The sequence below is a fragment of the Pan troglodytes genome, chromosome 6 (genome assembly GCF_028858775.2).
Source record: "Pan troglodytes isolate AG18354 chromosome 6, NHGRI_mPanTro3-v2.0_pri, whole genome shotgun sequence".
In the NCBI taxonomy this organism is placed as follows: Eukaryota; Metazoa; Chordata; class Mammalia; order Primates; family Hominidae; genus Pan; species Pan troglodytes.
In genome coordinates, this window is record NC_072404.2 from 152,851,911 (window position 1) to 152,873,366 (window position 21,456).

A 21,456-nucleotide genomic window follows, 5' to 3' on the forward strand; every position below is an offset into this window, starting at 1 on the left:
GAAATTCAATAAGGAGATCTCCTAAAAATAGTGATTAGAGTAATCATCTTCAGCTAGACCTACTATAAAGACGGAAATAAGTTGATCCACCAAGATAAGAGCAGAACAGAATTTCTAATATTTGAGGAATGAGGAGGAAAAGTTGAAATTTTGACATAGATAATAAATCTGGAAGTGGAATATAGCTATAATTAACATGAGCATCCACATTGGAATCTTGCTTAATATTTCCTTTTAATATTAAATGTGCAAAAATAGAAAATAGATTTTAATCAATGTTTATCCATTTACTTAAGTTAGGAGATATATTTTATACATACGCAGGAATCCCATCAACACCTCTGATTTCCTTCTATTATCAGTGTTTGGAGTTAGTCTGGTCCAAGTATAAATTCAATGTACTTCATAGCAGACATTTTAAACTACAATTCGAGATTGTATATTCAAGATATGGAATCGAGAGGAATAGCTAAAAAGAAGTTTTCAAACATGTGTCATTCATCTCTAATATGGGTATAAAATCAACAACTTTGCCTGTTCTTCAAGGAGCAAAGTAAGAGTAACTGCTTTTGATTGAGCAATACTTAGCTGTTAATTGTGAGGAGAAAAGAAAGAAAAAAGGGCATTCCCTACCACAATTTTATAGCACGATTACCAACAACTGTCAAATTTATTCCAAGAAGGTGGCAATATGCAGTAGAAAGGATATGCAGTCATCCACTGCTGGGTTTAAATCCCAGTATTGCTTTGGTCTTGCAAATTACTCAACTTAGCTACTTAGTCAATTCTTCTGAGCCTTGGTTTAAAGACTACGGTGTTTAGAATAGATGTCATACAGGATTTTTGTAAAGACTCAATACAACACTATATTTAAAAATAAATTATCAAAACATCAATTTTTATTCTCCCTTACTCTTTTCACTATCTTTTGAGCATCTTTAGCCAGAAAATAGACATACCCAATCATCTATCTTTTAATTTAGCATAGTACTACAAGGATTAGCTAGCAGTAGTTTCATAAGTTATATGCCAGTTTTCTAAAAACTAACTTCTACTCTTCCTGCCATGTAAAAAAACAACGTAGTAGAAAAATATTGTAATCTGACACTTCCATTTGGGCCTTTACATGGCGAAGAGAAAGCAGAAACTTTTCAAAAATTACCACCTTCCTTCTACACTATGGTTAACCAATTGCCAAGCTTCCTTGACATTTCCTCTATTTTACTTAGGAGTAGTGAGAGCACTTATCACCTGAGCACCAGTGTCACTATCCCTGAGCTCAACAATTCATCTTATTTTGGTAGCAGAGACTTTGTTTAAGTCCAGGAAGCATGAGTCCATACTCAACCTTCACAATGGAACTTTTATTGCAGGGATTAAATGGAATTCACAAGTTCTAACTAAGTGAAAAGAACAAGCTGTGTTCCAGAATAAGATGGCATATTTCATGCACATATTAATCTCTCACCAGAAATACTACTAACCTACAGTAAATAGATTTTTAAAAGAAATGAACAAAAATAAGGATAAAATAACAGATGAAGTAGATGAAAAATTGGCAACTGACTCAGAGCCCTTAGAGAGTCAAATCCTAAACCACTAGTGGGTATAGACATGAACCAAAATAATTTGTACTGCAAAACCCTCAAAAGGCTTGCAAACTGGCAGTACCGGGTGCCTCAGGCGCTGAGGTTAAAGGAGGTGGTTAAGATAGAAGCACTGGATGTTAGATCACCAGATATCCACCACCCATTGTGGAAAGGTGCAGTTACCTTACAGAAAATGAAGATTAATTGGTCATCTGAAGACTGCAGTGATCCCCAGCTTTCTTCCCACACTGAATTCCCCAAAAGCTGGCAGCCAGAACCTTACTTTCTAGGAAAAACATTGGAAAACTCATCTCAGTGGAATCTGACAAAACCATGAGGAAATATATTAACATGAGAACAGGCCCACTACCAACATTTATAAGGCTCAAGGCAAGAACATAAAGACCTGCATTCCATATTTCTAGATATTTATAAGTTTAATGTTAATTCCCAAAACTGTTAAATGAAATATGTTCTATCTTCCTATCCTGATAAATATTCCTTTGTAGTTACCTAAATGAGATGCTGAAACTCATAATTCTTGTACTCCAAGGAGTATTAGAACAAAACATGGTGCTTGTGGTCCATAGTCAGACCTCCTTCTCTTTCCACTCCATGGATGTTCAAAACATGAAAGACCTTGTGCTTATGTATACAGATACTACAGACCATACCCCCAAACTTTCTCCAAAGCCCATGCAAACTGCTGCCCCAAAGGGCCTTCCTTAGTCCTATGCCCACTCTACATGACTCCTGTGAGACTAGACCAGAAGAAGAGGCCTACGCAGATCCTAAAAGCAGGTCTGGAGCTGTTGGGGCAGGAATTCTAAGAATCCAAAGCACAGTCTAGAAAAGGGTAGAGAAATCCCTGGACGAGCCCTTTTCCTTAGCACTTTAGACAAATCATCCCATGAAGCAGGGCAAAGCCAGAAATGGGACATATCTAGGATATCGAAAGCTGAAGCACCTCTTCCATAGGTCTAAAGACAGCACTGATTCATCATTCCCAAGAAACAGTTCACTCAGTTCCCCCACATCGAAGCTTGAAGTCAATAACCTTTATGCATGAGCTCAGAACTTCCAGGCAGCTTTTATGTTTCCCACTTTTAATAATGAAGAGAAAGGCAAAAGTGATCAGAAAATTGAGAAATTTTTCTAATGCAGAAGCCAAAGATCAAAATAAACAGGATCCTCCAGGCAAGATAGCTGAACAGACACAGCCAGAAGGAACATCTGCCATCGAGAGACCAGGACATCAGGAAGACTGGCACACTCTAAGCAGATCTTCAGAAGGAAGGTATTGAGAATGGCTAGAGAAAGGACACAGATGCTGGGTTTAAGGGGGAGGAAGCTGGAAACCCTGCAGGGGCTACCATACATCAGTTCCTGGCCCTCAGTAACCCCTGGGGTAGTGGTGAGTTGAGCAGGGAAGGAATGACATACTCTCACCATGGACTTATAGAATCCTGGCAGGAGGAGACCACAAGACCCCCACAGAAACTTAAGCTGGAAGGGATAGTTGCTTAGAGAGGTGGTAAGGGCAGGGCTCCAGCCAGTGTGGAGCCCAGAGGGTTTGGTGCAGCAATGTCCACAGTGAAGCATGACAAGGGATACCCATCCCCAAGGCGTCCCATGCTCCCCTAGGAAACTTTAGCCTTAGGCAAACTGTCAGACCTGAACAGAGCAGGGCCAGTCTGACCTGAGTGACCCCTGTATGCTGGCATCTCCTGCTTGCAGTGCAGCCGCAGATGCCTAACTGGGGTGTCTCCCAGGGACATGCATAATAGCTCCTGTGCTGGCTGACTGTGCCTGACAATCAAATAGCTCCAGCCCAGTGGCCTCTGCCAAGGCACATCAGCCCACCCGCACCCTCCCACCACTGCAGCATCCTTTGTACCACTTTGCTGGCATGCACTCATCCAAGGCCACCCCCATACCATTTTGCCAGTGTGTGTGTGCCAGCAGACCTTGCCTACCCTTCCCTGCTGGGACATATCTATGACCCACTGTGCCACTGCTGCCAGCATGAGCGCAACCTGCCCCCATTCACCCAGCTGTACCACCACTGTTAGCACCAGTACTCAAATGAAGATCAGTAGCCCCACTCCCTGCCCTATGTTGCCATTGCCTCCAGTGTGAATGCACACATGGAGACCACCAGCCCCACACCCGCCAGTGCCCCACCGCACCCACTATTACTGCCACTTGCAAATGCCTGTATGGAGGCTGGAAGCCCCTGGCCCACCAGTGCCCCACTCCAGCTGATGAGCATGCACGTCATCACACTGCTGTTGCTTCTGGCATGTACAAATGAGCACAGATCTTACTTCCACCACCCAGTGAAGCTCTTTGGCTGTCACTGCCCATCAAGGCAACAGGTTCCTAACCCTGAGGAGCCAGAGATGAAAGCAGGGGGCCCAAAATGAGCCCACCAGAGTTAAAGCACACAGCTCAGGAGTGTTGAGCTGAGCATTGGCCCCCTAAAATATTCCAGAAATGAAGCCAGTTGACCAAACCCACCTTATACCATAATCAAACACCCAACAACACCAAAGAAAATGAAAGCAAACAAAAACCAAAAAACATCTCAAAGATAGCAACTTCAAAGACTGAAGGAAAATCAGCCCACAAAGATGAAAAAGAACCAGCGCAAGAACTCTGGCAACTCAAAAAGCCAGAGAGTCTTCTTACCTCCAAATGACTGCACTAGTTCCCCAGCAATGGTTCTTAACCAGTCTGAAATAGCTGAAATGACAGAAATAGAATCAGAATATGGACAGGAATGAAGATCATCGAGATTCAGGAGAAAGTTAACACCCAATCCAAAAATTCTAAAGAATACAATAAAATGATACAGCAGATGAAAGATGAAATGACCATTTTAAGAAATAACTAAATTGAGATGCTAGAGCTGAAAAACTCAAGAATTTCAGAATACAACTGCAAGTTATTAACAGCAGAATTGACCAGCTGAAGAATCTCAGAGCATGAAGACCAGTCCTCCAGAATAACTCAGACAAATATGAAGCAAAAAAAAATGAAGAAGAATGAACAAAATGTCTGAGAAATATGGGATTATTTAAAGAGACCAAGTCTATGACTTATCAGCATCCCTGAAAGAGAAAAAGAGAAAGCAAGCAACTTGGAAAACACATTTTAGGATACCATCCATGAAAATTTCCCCAACCTTGGTAGAGAGGCCAACATTCAAATTCAGGAAATGAAGAGAAACCCTGTGAAATATTACACAAGAAGATCATCACGAAGACACACAGTCATCAGATTCTCCAAGGAAAAAATGAAAGGAAGAAAGTTTAAGGAAGCTAGAAAGAAGGGGCAGGTCACCTACAAAGGAAACCCCATCAGGCTAACAGCTGACCTTAGAACAGAAACCCTACAAGACAGAAGAGATTAGGGGCCTATATTCAGCATTCTTAAAGAAAAGAATTTCAAACCAAGAATTCTATATTTAGCCAAACTACACTTCAAAAGCAAAGGAGAAATAAGATCCTTTTCAGAGAAGCAAATGCTAAGAGAATTCATTACCACCAGACCTGCCTTATAAGAGGTCCTGAAGGGAGTGCTAAACATGGAAAGGAAAGGTCATTACCGGCCACTACAAAAACACGCCTAAATACACAGACCAGTGATACTATAAAGCAATCACACAAACAAATCTGCACAGTAATGAGCTAACAACACAATGACAGGATCAAATTCGCACATATTAATGCTAACTTTGAATGTAAATGTGTTAAATGCCCCATTTCAAAGGCACAGAATGGCAAGTTAGATAATGACACAAGACCCAATGGTATGCTGTCTTCAAGAGACCCAGGTCACATGCGATGACACACAAAACATCTACCAAGCAGATAGAAAACAGAAAAAAGCAGGAGTTGCTACCATAATTTCAGACAAAATAGACTTTAAACCATCACAGATCAAAAAAGACAAAGAACAACATTACATAATGGTAGAAAAACAGAGAGAAGATCCAAATAAACACAATCAGAAGTGACACTTCTGACCCCACAGAAATATAAAACACCCTTAAAGACCACTATGAATACCTCTCTGCACACAAGCTAGAAAAACAGGAAAAAGTTGGTAAATTTCTGGAAATACACATCCTCCCAAGATTGAACCGGGAAGAAATTAAGTCCTTGAATAGTCCAATAATGAGTTCCAAAACAGAATCAGTAATAAAAAGCCTACCAACCAGAAAAAGCCCAGGGCTAGACAAATTCACAGCCAAATTCTAGCAGATGTATAAGGACGAGCTGGTATGATTCCTACTGAAACTATTCAACAAAAAAAAAAAAAAAAAAGAAAGAAAACTCTGAGGAGGAGAGGCTCATTCCTAACTCACTCGGTGAGGCCAGCACCATCCTGATACCAAAACCTGGCAGAGACAAAAAAAAAAAAAAAAAATCCTTCTTTAACATAAATGCAAAAATCCTCAGCAAAATACTAGCAAACCAAATCCAGCAACACATCAGAAAGCTAATCTACCATGGTCAAGTAGGCTTTATCCCTGCGATGCAAGGTGGTTCAACATACACGAATCAATAAATGTGATACATCATATAAATAGAACTAAAGACAAAAACTACATGATCATCTCAACAGATGTAGAAAGGGCTTTTGACAAAATTCAACATCCCTTCATGTTAAAAACCCTCAACAAACTAAGCACTGAAGGAACATGCTTCAAAATAATAAGAGTCATCTATGATAAACCCATAGCCAACATCATACTGAATGGGTAAAATCTGGAAGCATTCCCCTTAAAAATCAGAACAAGACAAAGATGCTCACTCTCACCACTTCTATTCAACATAGTACTGGAAGTTGTAGCCACAGCAATCAGGCAAGAGAAAGAAATAAAAGGCACCCAAATAGGAAGAGAGGAAATCAAACTATCTGTTTGCAGACAATAAGATTCTATACATAAAAAACCCTAGAGTCTCTGCCCAAAATCTCCTTTTTCTGATAAACAACTTCAGTAAAGTTTCAGGATACAAAATAAATGTACAAAAAATCAGTAGCATTCCTACACACCAACAACATCCAAACTGAGAACAAAATAAAAAACACAATCCTATTCACAATAGCCACAAACAAAATAAAATACCTAGGAATACAGCTAACCAGGGAGATGAAAGATCCCCATAACGACAATTACAAAACACTGCTCAAAGAAATTAGAGATGACACAAACAAATAGAAAAACATTCCATGCTCATGGATAGGAAGAATCAATATCACCAAAATGGCCATACCTCCCAAAGCAATTTACAGACTCAATGCTGTTCCTATCAAACTACCAATGATATTCTTCACAGAATTAGAACAAACTATTTTAAAAATCATATGAACCAAAAAAATCCCAAATAGCCAAGGAAATAATAATAATAATAAAAAAGCTGGAGGCATCACAATACTCAAAACTATACTACAAGGCTACAGTAACCAAAACAACATGATACTGGTACAAAAACAGACACACAGACAAATCAAACAGAATAGAGAGTGCAGAAATAGTGCCACACACCTACAACCATCTGATCTTCAACAAAGTCGATAAAAACAAGTAATGGGAAGAGGACTCCCTATTCAATAAATGGTGCTGGAATAACCGACTAGTCATATGCAGAGACTGAAACTGACCCCTCCCTTATACTATATACAAAAATCATCTCAATATGGATTAAAGACTTAAATGTAAAACCTAGACCTATAAAAACCCTGAATGATAACCTAGGAAATATCATTCTGGACATAAGACTTGGCAAAGTTTTCATGACAAAGATACCAAATGCCATTGCAACAACAACAAAAACAACAAAAACTGACAAATAAGACCTAATTAAACTGAAGAGCTTCTGCACAGCAAGAGAAACTATCAACAGAATAAACAGACAACCTACAGAATGGAAGAAAATATTTGCAAATAATGCATCTGACAAAGGTGTAATATCCAGCACCTATAAAGAACTTAAACAAATTTACAAAAAAAAAAAAGTGGGCAAAAGACATGAACAGACATATTTCAAAAGAAGACATATATCCGGCAATCAATCATAGAAAAAAAAGTTCACCATCACTGATCATTAGAGAAATGCAAGTCAAAACCACAATGAGATGCCATCTCACACCAGTCAAATCGCTATTATTAAAAAGTCAAAACATGACAGATGCTGATGAGGTTGTGGAGAAAACGGAGTGCTTATACACTGCTAATGGGAATGTAAATTATTGCAGCCATTGTGGAAAGCAGTTTGGCAATTACTCTAAGAACTCAAACAGAATTAGCACTTGACCCAGCAATCTCACTATTGGGTATATACCTAAAGGAACATAAATCACTCTAAAATAAAGACACATGCACGTGTATGTTCACTGCAGCACTAGTCACAATAGCAAAGACATGGAATCAATCTAAATGCCCATCAAGGGTAGAGAGGATAAAGAAAATGTGGGACATATACACCATGCAATACTACATAGCCATTAAAAAAAAATGCGATCATGTCCTTTGCAGCAACATGGATGGAGCTGGAGGCCATTACCCTCAGCGAACTAATTCAGGAACAGAAATCGATTTAATAAGTATCACATATTCTCACTTATAAGTAGGACACAAATATTCCCCACCTTTGTGTACCCATGGACACAAAGAAGGGAACACTAGACACCAGGGCCTCCGTCATGGTAGAGAGAAGGAACGTGAGAATCAAAAAACTGCCTATCTGGTACTATGCTTACTACTTAGGTGGTGAAATAATCTGCACACTAAACACCTGTGACACAAAATTTACCTGTATAATAAACCTGCACATATACCCCTGAATCTAAAAGGTTTTTTTAAAATAGAAAATGAACTTGCGCAGAGAAAAACACTTTAAACATGATATCTTTAATATCCTCAGGGAGTTGAGAGAAAATGGAATGGAAATTTCCATGAAATGGAAAAATTATAATGTTAAATGATACAAAGAATATGAAGGAAAACAAAGAGGAACCTCATTCAGAGAATAAAAGAGTACAAAACCCTTTGAAAATAAAAATTTGATAAAATAAATAGAGACCTCATTAGAAAAGTTAAAAGATAAAGTTGAGAAAATCTCTAAAAAAGTAGAGCAAAAATAAAAAGAGATAGAAAGTAGGAGAGAAAATCTAAAAAAATTAGAAACCTAGTCCAGGAGGTCCCAATAAGAGGAGTTTCAAAAAACATCCCCATAATAGGAGTCTCAAAAAACAAAAGAAAATAGAGAATAAATATAAAAAACAAAATGAAGAATATTTCCTAAAACATTAGTTTCCAAACTGAAATGATTCACCAAATGCCAAGCACAATAACTACAGAACAATATAACATCATCTTGTTTTGAAATTGAAGAGTACTGGGGACAAAGGGAAGAATCTACAAGCTTATAGAAAGAAAAAACCAGATTATATACAAAGGATTACAATTTGCAATGTTTTTGAACTTCTCAAAGGCAACCATACAGTAAGGAAGACAATGAAACAAGACCTTCAAAGTTCTAAGACTTTTACAGATAACCCAAACAATCAAACAAGTGCAAGAGTTGAATGAAGGACCCATGATCTGTCAAGAAGCTACTGGGTTATCTGCCCCAATAAAGTTGAATTTGCAATAAGAATGAGTGTTATATAAAATATATTGACACTATATCACCCCCTGACATGCTTTGCCTAAACCTATTCCTGACAGCAAGAGTTGGATCATAGTGAAGCAGAAAAATTCAAAGAAGCCTATTCCCTGTGATAATATATTCATTTGATAGCTAGAACTCAACTCAACACCTGCCAAGGACTGCCCAGGAGTCAGTCATTACCTTGCCCACTAAGTTCTCTTAGAGTGAGTCCGTGTGCACTCTCAGAAAAACTGAAGCTCAACAATGAACTAGAGACTCTTTTCAGCTTTCTTGGGAAACTTAAGCTAAAAGTGAAAGCATCACCTTTTCTTTACACAGGAGGATTTAGATCTGCTATTTAGTTTTTCAAAACCACTCAATATCTGGTTTAGGGATGCATACGTTGGTGGTAAATATATACCTATCAAGAGAATGGCAAATACAACGAGTAAAGTAGTTATCCCTGTAGAACAGTGAGGGGTGGTACTTGTTCTGTTTCTTAGTCTAAGTGGCAGGTACACCGGTGCCTATTTTACTACTAATATTTAAATTTCTGTATTGTATATACGCACTGTGATGATTAATTTTATGTGTCAACTTGACTTGGCTAAGGGACACTCAGATAGCTGGTAAAACACAATTTCTGGCTATGTCTGTGAGAGTGTTTCCAGAAGAGATTAGCATTCGTATCAGTGGAGTGAGTAAAGAAGACCCACCCTTGTCAATGTGGGCAAGTGTCATCGTGTCATCCAATCTGCTTGGGGCCTGGATAGAACAAAAAGGTGAAATAAAAGTGAATTCTTTCTTCTTGAGTTTGGACATCCATCTTCTCCTGCCCTCTGACATCATGGATCCTGGTTCTCTTTCCAGGACTTACACCAGTGATACCCACTCCTGCACTCCAGTTATCAGGCTCTCAGACTGGAAAATATACCACCAGCTCCCCTGGTTCTCAGGTCTTTGGGCTTGCACTGATTTACACCACTGGCTTTCCTGGTCCTCCAACTTTCAGATGGTATCCTGTGGGACTTCTTGGCCACTATAATTGCATGAGCCAATTCCCATAATAGATGTCCTGTTACATATCTACATATCCAGTTGGTTCTATTTCTCTAGAGAACCTGGACTAATACACACAAATCTGAGGACATAGCAAGAAGGCAGCCGTCTGTAAGCAAGAAAGAGAGCCCACACCAGACCCAACCATGCCGGCATCCTGAGCTTGGACTTCCTGCCTCCAGATCTTTTAGAAATAAATGTCTGTTATTTAAGCCACCCAGTGTATAGTATTTTGTTACGGCAGCCAGAGCAGACTAAAACAACGAGGAAGCTTTGACAAATTCAGGTAATAGGAACTACACTGTGGAATTTACTGGTGATATTAAGCCCTGAGAAAATTATACTACAAATTACCCCTTTCCAGCCAAAATATAAGTCCTGCCCTAGCACCCTTCTATGGCTTCACCCTGACCTCCATTAACCCTCTTTCCCTATTTCCTGTTGGTTTAAATGTCTCATAATCCAGAATGTGATTAAATTAATTGGTTGAGAAATCCATTATACATTTTACATGTGCATGCTCTGGATTTTATGTTTGAAGTAAAATGCCCACAGGTCATACTAATTAATTTTGTCTTCTACACTTGAAGTTAGACTACTTGAACTTATTATGCAAATTTATGCCAAATAATGCATAAATGAAAACTATTCAACCTCAGCAAATTCAAAATCTTCTAGCAAACAATCCACAATTATACTCTTATATTCATAAAAAACTTTTAAAGTCTATATACACCAAGATAAAACATAACAAAATATAATTTATAAAACATAGATTTCACCACAAATTGTAAACAGCCAGATAATAAATCAAGCTCAGGGACCCTATATATGAGACTGAATTGCCCAAAGCTTTATAAACCAATGTTGTTAAAGGTTACAATGAAAGGTGCCTAGAGTTGTTTCTTAAGTTAGTTTTTTATTGATACATAATAATTTTACACGTTTATGGGGTACATGAGATATTTTGATACGTGTATACAATGTATAATGATCAAACCAGGGCAATTAAGCAATCTATCACCTCAAGCATTTATCACTTCTTTATGTTAGAAGCAGTCTCAATCTTCTCTTCCTAGTATTTTGAAATATACAATAAATTATTATTAACTACTATCACCTGTGCTATAGAACCATAAAGGTTATTTATTCTATCTATCTGTATTTGCACACCCATTGACCAAACTCTCTTCACTTCCCCTTACCCCTACGCTTCCAAGTCTCTGGTAATCACTATTCTACTCTCTACCTTCAGGAGACTGACTTTTTTAGCCCCTAGATATGAGAGAGAATATGCCCTATTTGTCTTTCTGTGTCTGGATTATTTCACTTAACATACTGTCCTCCAGTTCCATCCATGTTGCTGCAAATGACAGAATTTTATTCTTTTTATGGCATAACAATAATCTATTGTGTATATATACCACATTGTCTTTATCCATTCATCCACTGATAGACACTTAGGTTGCTTCTGCATCTTGACTATTATGAATACTGCTATAATAAACTGAGGCATTCAAATATCTCTTCCATATACTGATTCCTTTCTTTTGTACCTACACATACCCAGCAGTGGGACTGCTGGATCATATGGTTAATCTATTTTTAGTTTTTTTGAGGAGGCTCCATTATGTTGTCCATGGTGGCCGTACTAATTTACATTCCCATCAACAGTGCAGAGTTTTAAGAAAACTTGATTCAGTTGGTATGATGCAAAAGACAGTCAAATAATTTCCTCAAGTGAATTATTTGTTGAAGAAAGCCAAAAGACCCTTGTAGACCAACTCTGAGGTTAAACTGCCCTACCCAGGGATGTCTAAAGCAAATTTTATTCTGGCACAACCTTTAGCACAGCATCTTTGTGCTGAATTGCATAGAGGCCAATGAAAATTCACAACAGATGGAACTCTGAGGTTAACACACATGCCAACTACATGAGCTCCCAGATGCTGAATTGAGCTAGGATCACTTTTCCTGGGCACAGCTGCTTGGAGCCTGATATGGTTTGGCTCTGTGTCCCCACCCAAATCTCATCTTGTAGCTCCCATAATTCCCACATGTTGTGGGAGGGACCTGGTGGGAGATGAATGAATCATGGGGGCAGGTCTTTCCCATGCGGTTCTCATGATAGTGAATGGGTCTCACAAGATCTGATGGTTTTAAAAATGGGAGTTTGCCTGCACAAGCCCTCTCTTAGCCTGTCGCCATTCACGTAAGATGTGACTTGCTCTCCCTTGCCTTCCCCCATAATTGTGAGGCTTTCCAGCCATGTGGAACTGTTGGTTCTCCATTAAACCTCTTTCCTTTGTAAATTCCCCAGTCTCAGGTATGTCTTTATCAGCAGTGTGAAAACGGACTAATACAGGGCCTAAGCCTGGGGGTTTAAGGAAGTAGCATTGAGAGAAGGATCGGAGTAGCTGAAGTAATTTATTTTCTTACATGAGTGAATCATACTCCACACTTCTGGAAAACCCAGATAAGCCAGAACAGACTTCCATTGCCTGTGATCTGGGAGTATGATCAAATCCATGTGATATTAAAGATACATAATTCTGTGTCATGTTGCATAGCATTGTGTCATATGATAAACTTAGGGAGGGGTGGAATAAATATGGATGAACATGAAAATGATAATACTGATTACATGATATGAAAAAGGAGGAGAAGGAAGAGAAAATGGAGGAAAAAGAGAGAAGGATGGAGGAGGAGGAAGAAGAACAAGGAAGGAGAGGAGGAGAAAGGGTAAGGGAGGGCAAGGAGGAAGGAGAAAAAATAACCTACGTTCACATAAATAATATCCCAGTTTTACTGTGTTATTTAATCTTTGTCACAATCCTGAGAGATGGATATCATTATTTCTATTTTTAAAATGAGGAAAATGAGTCTCAGATAGATAACATGCCCTAAATATTACAACCATTAAAACGGAACAACAGCTTTCATCCTAGGTTTCTCTTACTCAAGAGCCCCTGTTCTGAGCTATTCCTACTTTCCATTGAACTTGGGCTGCACAGAAGGATGGAGTTTCTACTAGCTTTCAACACTGAGCTCAGAGAAGTGAAGGCAGAAACCAGTGACAGGCTGACCAGCAGCTGAGGATGGACTCATGAGTCCCATATGTAGAGCTTCACAAGCACTAGGGAAAGGCTGTGAACAGGGAGGAAACATCTCCAGGCCTGGACAAAGGACCAGAACCATCAGACTCAGAAACTACCAGTGAAGTCAGACACATTCTCATGAACATACTTGGCAGAAATGTGGTCATTTTTAAAGGCTCCCCATTCCTCTCCTTTTCCGATAGGCCAGATTCAGGTGAACTTATAGACCATGACTCAAGCTTATCAAAACTGCTGACAGCCTTGCTATATAACCTTGTCTGTAATTTAGGGGTCACAGAATTAAAGTAAGTATTGCTTACTTTACAAAGAAATGCAACTATACAATTGTGAGCAGATGCTAATTATTATTGGGACAATAGAGATAACAAGAGTACCTAGAATTTAATCAAGATTATTACAGAAAATCACTGTGACTTGTTTTGCTATTAAAATCCTTACAACAGAATTTCCAATACTGAACTGAAGACCTCAATGACAGTTAACACAAACCAAACATAAAACAAAACCCACGTTCTCACTTGAGGTGTGAAAAGTTCATGACATCAGAGGCACAAGCTATTCAAAGGTGTTTCCCAAGGATTTTTGATGTTGTGTTTACTTAACAGTATTAGTTTTCAGTCTGGCTAGCTTGTGATATTATCAATTTGGTAGTTTTGCTATAGTACATATTCTCATACCATTCATTTTAATGTTTAATTATCCTTGGTCAATAACTACATTCAGGAAAATTACAATTCCAGATACTTTTGATTATTTTTATTGCTCAATGAGCTTAGCTTCCCCTTGGTTCTTTTACAATATACTACGTAAAGGCCCAATGTACTGAGAAAGATCATATTATCTACCCCACTGGGTTACTGTGAAGATTAAGTCCTACCTATAAAAAACATCCTATATTCACTCCTCTAAGCCTCATTTAATTCATCATTTTTACCCTTAATTCTATTATCAACATGTACTGCCCTTTCATAAATTCCCAAACCAATTTCAGCAGACTATATGTGAGAACATTTTATAGCAGATAATGTGTTGTGCCAAAGTCTCTAGAGTCTAAACTAAAGCATGTAAATAAAAGAATCAACCAAACCTACAAGGAGATGAGGGGAATCACAGCTGCCTGCTTGATGACACAGGCCAAGGCCCTAAGAGCCAAAGCAGAAAGAGCCACCTTTCACACTAAGTCCAAGTGAAAGTGATAATGGGATTTATAAAAAGGGAGAATACTCACAGCAGTTAATTCATTCTCTGCAAGGTACCATGATGTGTTCAGCAAGATGTCATTGTGGAAATAAAGAGCTGAGAGCTCAGCATTTTTTTAAAAAGATTTAATTATGTGACATTGCTGTTACAGTGCAATTACTGTTAAAATAGAATTGCAGCCATATGAAGCCATTGACCTATTCAAAGCACAAACAAACTATCTTCAATAGGATCATTATAAGAAGGTGTGATACCTTAGAGAAAAGCTTCTCAGAAACCACTGTGTTTGCAAAGACTGGGCTTTAAGTTTTAAATATATATATATGAATTGTGGAGGCTTTTTAAAAAAGGTTATCACCTTCTGAAAAGAACAATAAATATAATCACAGAATTAAAAAGTCAGAAAATAGGAAACGTATTGAACAATATGGTAAACCATCAAAATATAGATAGTCATCTTAGAATAAGCTTGTTAACACTATGTATATACACATTTTAAAAACTTGACATTTCCTTAAGCATCAATTTTAGATTTACTAACATAATCAATAGAGTTTATGCAAGTACTTGGTATCATTTAATCAACCTATACATAGTATTAAGAAACCAATAGCCTTTTAAAAAAAACCCATTGCCTAGAAAATAACATAGAAATAACATAGGAGAAAAGCTAGATAAGCTTGGTATGGCAATGACATTTTAGATACAACACCAAAAGCATGATCCATGAAAGAAAAAAATGGTTAAGTCACACTTCATTAAAATGAAAACTTCCACTCTGTGAAAAGAGAGTGTTAAGAAAATGAAAAATTAGCCACAGACTGGGTGAAAATCTTTGCAAAACATGTATCTGATAAAAGACTGGTATCCCATCATTCTAAGCAAACTATCACAAGGACAGAAAACCAAATACCGCATGTTCTCACTCATAGGTGGGAGCTGAACATTGAGAACACATAGACAAAGGGCGGGGAACATCGCACACTGGGGCCTTTCTGGGGGTGGGGGGATGGGGGAGGGATAGAAGAAAAAACAAAAAGAAAACTGATCTTAAATTTTGCACAAGTTTCTGAAAAAAGAAAAGAAAAGAAAAGACTGAGGCCACAGGACAGAAGGAAGCTGGTTGTCCCAGGTGGACATAATGATGCCTTCTCCTCATGATACTCTCCTACCTCTTGGAGAGAACGTGCATTGAGAAGCTCAACCTTGGTCTCAGCAAGGCTCACCAAATCAATAATCAGATCTGAGCAATGGAAAATACTCAGAGAAACCATCTCATTTATGCTGTTGTAGTTGGTTCATGTCATATCTAATTCATTCTGTCTTGAAACAGGAGAATTACCCTAGATACAAATTGTGAGTGAATACAGGGAGAAAGCTTAGTAAATAAATGCAAATTAGAATATTCACTTCTTTTAAAATAAGATTAAAAAATAATGTTCAATGCTGGCAAGGGTGCCATGAAATCAATTGTTTCAGAGTGTAAATTTGTGCACTTTGACAGTAGGTACTAGTATTCCTAAATGTTCTGTAACTCTGCAATCCACATCTAGGAGCCTATAACAAAGAATCCATAAGAGATGCAAAAAAAAAAAAAAAAAAAGGACTGGTACCCAAAAAATACATAGAATTCTTAAAACTCAACAATAAGAGAGCCAATTAAAAAACTGGGCAAAAGATCTAAATAAAATCTGACGAAAAGAAAATATAGGCAGCAAATACGGTCATCGAAAGATGCTCAAAATCTTCTGTCATCAGAGAATTGCAAATTAAGCAACAAAGATACCACTACACACCTAATAGAATGGCTAAAATTAAAAAAAACTACCACCACCAAATGCTGGTGGGGATGTGGAGCAATAGGAACATTCATTCATTGCTGGTGGAAACACAAAACAGCACAGCCACTTTGAAAGACAGCTTGGCAGTTTCTCACAAAACTAAACATACTCTTACCATGCAATCTAGCATCAGCTCCTTGGTATTTACTCAATGGAGTTGAAAATTATGTCCACATAAATATCTGCACATGAATGTTTATAGCACCTTTATTCATAATTGCCAAAACTTGTAAGCAACTAATATGTCCTTTGGTAGGTGAACAGATAAATTGTGGTATGTCCAGACAATGGAATATTATTCAACAATAAAAAGAAACGAGCTATAAAGCAAAGACAAGACATGGGGGTATTTTAAATGAAGATTGCTAAGTGAAAGATGCCAATTTGAAAGGCTACATGATGTATAATTCCAATTATGTGAAATTCTGGAAAGGGCAAAAACTATGCTGACAATAAAATAATCAGTGGTTGCCAAGGGCTTGGGAGAGGAAGGGAGAAATGAAAAGACATAATACAAGGTATTCCTTGTGAAATATTCTGTACAATACGGTAATAATGACTGCATGTCATTACACATTTGTGAAAGTCCATAGAATTATATGACAAAAGAGTGAATCCTAATGTACACTATGGGATTCAGGCAATAATAATGTATCAGTATTGGCTCATCAATAGTAACAAATGAACCACATTAATGCAAAATGTTAATAAAGGGGAGAACTGTGTGTGGATAGGTTGGGGTAGGGGACGGTTGAGAGGATATATGGAATTCTCTGTACTTCCTACTCACTTTTTCTGTAAACTTAAAACTGCTCTGAAAAATAGTCTTAGTTAAAAAGAAACAGAAAAATCAAGAGAAAAAGAAAAGAAAAAGAAACTGTTCTGAGTTTTCTATAGACAGATACTTTGTCTATAGGAAATATAATATGGGAGGATGTAAAGACAAGTGGGATCTTTCTTTTTACCTCATTAGTTCCAAATGTGCCAAGGTTATCATGGAACTACAATTCTTACTTGATGGCTGATAAGAATTAGATAGAATCGGTTTGCAATATGGTATTTCAATCCAATTTTTCCCTGCTGTGGGTCACAGGTCCATTTTACAACCACCTGGTCATCGTTAATTTCCCACTGCTCACCTGGAACCAATGGGGAGCAACGAATGGGCATATTAGCATTCAAAAGGAAACATAACATCCCGAGAACTTTATACCTTGCCATGCCATGTCTGGGACCTGTCAGCAGTTTCACAACTCCTAGTCCTTAAGATTAAAAGTAATTATAGAGTTTGGATTCCCTAGCTTGAGCTAAACCAGGTCCTGTCTATAGTCCATTAAAAATGTCATCCACAAGATAAAAGTAAATTATGTAGTTTTCATTGGATTCTATTCAAGGATAAGATTTCTGAGTGCTTTCCAGAAACTAACAGGTTCTCTAGAAATTTGGGTTTCCAAGTACAGATCCAATTCTGCTTTTATCATGATAGTATACTACCTAAGTGGGCAACATAAGGAACACGCAACTCACTTAAAAAAAATCCTCTTAAATGCTTATGGCATTGATAATCTTGAATAGTAACTCATGGTTTCTATTTTCATTAATTTGGTAAATATATATTGCATATACAAAGAATTATGCCACAATATTTTTCACGTCTATAAGTCATTCACTTAATCATTTTAGCAAATGGGTTTTAAGGACTTTCTGGTGCTGGGGACAACTCTAGTGTCAGCAGTTGGTCACAGAAGGCTGAGTAAGACATGGTACCTGCCCTCAAGGAGTTTACAGAATTGGAGGAGGAGGGGAGTACATGAAAACATCCTACTGATGATATCTTTGTGGCAGGAATTGGATAGACATGTACTCCACGTGTTTAGAATCCAGAAGGGCTACACATTCCCCAAGACCAGACACTCTTCCACGAGGAGCTGTGAAGAAAATAAGGTGGATTGACAAAAGGAACAAGAGTTTTTGAGACAAAAGGAAATTATCTCAGACCACCCTTAGGCTCTAAGGAACCACAGCACAAAAAGAAGAAAAGGAAATGTTCAGGAATTAGGAAGGTAGGTAGGTACAGAGTAGAGTAGGGTGAGGCTAAGACCGGAGGTTTGATTTTTATACTAAGAAGTTGAGACTTTATTCTCAAAAGGATGGGTAGATACTAATAGGTTTCCAACAGAAGGTGAAGGTTCCAGATGTACACTGACCAAAACAGCTTTCATGTTTCCCTTAGCATGATGGAACTTTAGACAGGTTTCTTTCTTTTTTTTTTTTTTTTTGAGACAGAATCTCACTCTGTCGCCCAGGCTGGAGTGCAGTGGCACAATCTTGGCTCACTGCAAGCTCTGCCTTCCCGGTTACTCCATTCTCCTGCCTCAGCCTCCTGCGTAGCTGGGACTACAGGCACCCACCAACATGTCCGGCTAATTTTTTGTATTTTTAGTAGAGACAGGGTTTCACCGTGTTAGCCAGGATGGTCTTGATCTCCTGACCTCGTGATCCGTCCACCTCGGCCTCCCAAAGTGCTGGGATTACAGGCGTGAGCCACCGCGCCCGGCCGACAGGTTTCTTCTTGATTATATGGCTCTGAACACTTGTTTCTTAGAGCATTTACTTTAGCAAACTTTCCATTGTAAATCCTTTCTCTGCCCCTTTGAGATGTATGTAAATCTGCTCCCAGACTCATGCCAAATTTTACAACCCAGGAATGTCTTTCTCCAGGAGCTAGAAGTCATTTTTTGAAATGTAAACCTCATGAAAGACAGAGCCCCTCTCTCTCAGGCTCTGTGGGTGGGTAAGAGCCTAAATAATTATTGGTAATAAGAGACAATTAGCAAACACAGATGCCTAGTTACAGAAAAATCAAGAGGAAGGGAAAAGAAAAAGAAACTGTTCTGAGTTTGCTATGGACAGATACTTTGCTGATGAGATCATCCTGACATAGAACAATTATCAGTACCTATTTCGTTACTCATAGCATTCACATTACTCAGGAAGTCAAAAGGATGGTGGAAATAAGGAACTCAAGGAGGAGAGGCAGGGGACTAGAGAAAAGAAACAAATTCCTAAGGGAGGATGTAAAGACAAGTGGAATCTTTCCTTTTATTTTGTTAGTTTCAAATGTGCCAAGGTTATCAAAAAACTACAATTCTTACTTGATGGATGATAATAATTAGATACAATGGGTTGGCAATTGACCAACCTCCCCACAACATCCTCCAGTACTTTTCCACTCGCTCATCTCAGTGCCTAAAAATCTCCCACCTTTTTCTTGGACAAAATGTTAGAAAAATCATTGGGAGTAATACGGAAGACAAATTGATGAAAAATTAGGTGAGTGACTGGAGGATGAGTGAGGAAGCGAATACAGTCAATGAGCTGAGCAATGGTGAGGTCTGGAATAGAGGAGTGGCAGAAAGACAAGAAGGGAAGGGCATATGAGAGAGATACGAAGTCCAAGGAAGCAACTCCTCTGTGGCCAATTGGATGGGAAGAGGGAAAAGGAGCAAGAGTGACAGTGAAGTCGTTTTGCATAGCTGTGGGGGTTACAACCTTCTGATACACTTACCTAACACCATGGACTTGTGGCCTGCTGAGCTGGAGAGAGCGAAAAAGAGCAAAGAAGGCAGCAGAGAGAGACTGTGAAAATAATGTAAAATTAGTGAAAACTGTGATGATGGAGGACAAAGACCACTTGTCAATGCCTCAAAGGCAGTTTGATAACACCTAAAATACAAGAAAATGGTTTCTGAGTTAGAATGTGTTATAGACAGAATTGGGGAAAGAAAATTCTGAAGGCTGGAGAAGAAAGAACAGAAGAAAGAGAATGAAAGAGAACACTACACTCTCCAGGTGCCCATTGAAGCCCAGCCCACAACCCCTCAGGAGTTAGTAACAGATCCTTTTCTTTTTCTCTTTCCAAATCTTTGGCATTCATGACATGATAAATGGAAAAGCAGAAATGAGAAAGAAAATCCCAGGGGAAAAAAAAAAGGAGATGTTAAAGCCTGGTCTTCTGAACAAAGACAAAAGTTGTCAGGTGGAGCATGAGATCCAATCATGGATGCTGTTTGTAATGGCCTTTTTCCTACTTCTGATGACTGCGGTTCACGCATTGACCGTGGTTATCCAGGAGCAAGTATGGGCAGAAGGCCCACATACTTCTCTTCTAATACATAGTAGGAACCAAAGGTCCAGACCAAATAGTGCTATGAAATGTCATCCTTGTCCAACTGAATATGTAAGTTTAATGACAATGATGTAAATGCCTACTTTGGATGAAGATAATTCCATTTCAAAGAAGGTTCCTAATGTTGCATGCAATAAAGTACTAGTACAACAAGATGATGTATATAATCTCTTGGCAATTATTTCTGGTGTTAAATGTGATATAAGCTTTTAACTGTGAGGTCCTAGCATGCCCTTGACAATGGAAATGAATATTCGTAAAATTCTTAGACACAGAAAGAACCACTACTGATATTTACTACCAGTGCTCAAGTACTTGGGAGGGAGATAACAAAGGCTTGACTGTGACACTGGAATCTTGGCTACATGGCCAGGCTAGCCAAATACATCTGAAAATCAAGATGAAATATTACATGTCTGAAAGGAAAGATTCATAACCATATCTAAAACTTCAATACTTGAAATGATGATTAGATACACTGGTCCAAATCTCTTTCACAATTTCTACATCATGCTGTCTGTTACACTGCAGGGTGATGGTCAAGGTCACCAACAACTAGATGCTGGGGACACATTCAGTCATGCAGCCTGGAATTTCTGAGTTGATTAGATACATGTGAAGAATTCATGACAGAAAGATTTTCTAAAATCAGCTGAAGGGGCCCCAAGCCTCTTTTGGGAAATAAAACGAATAAACAAATTATACATGGACAGCTTCTATGAGGAGATGTGAAATAGGGCGGTCTCAAACAAAGACATCCCTAGCAGCTGACAGCCTGGGGACATCTCTAATTCT

General features: G+C 38.4%; 1 protein-coding gene across 29 annotated transcripts in view; it reads right to left on the reverse strand.

Moving 5' to 3' along the window:
• Positions 1-21,456, reverse strand: part of DGKI (diacylglycerol kinase iota) — a 496,276-nt gene that overhangs the window by 133,754 nt on the left and 341,066 nt on the right. For 18 of the 29 annotated variants that reach the window (XR_010159013.1, XR_010159014.1, XR_010159012.1 and 15 more), the window contains one exon: positions 4,281-4,334. The exons of the other annotated variants lie outside the window; for them this stretch is intronic. Coding sequence is in view for 15 of the 18 variants with exons in the window: in XM_063815623.1 (XP_063671693.1) it covers positions 4,281-4,334 (54 nt within the window). In the remaining 3 variants the exon portion in view is untranslated. The remainder of the gene's footprint in view (positions 1-4,280; positions 4,335-21,456) is intronic. 29 annotated transcript variants of the gene reach the window in all.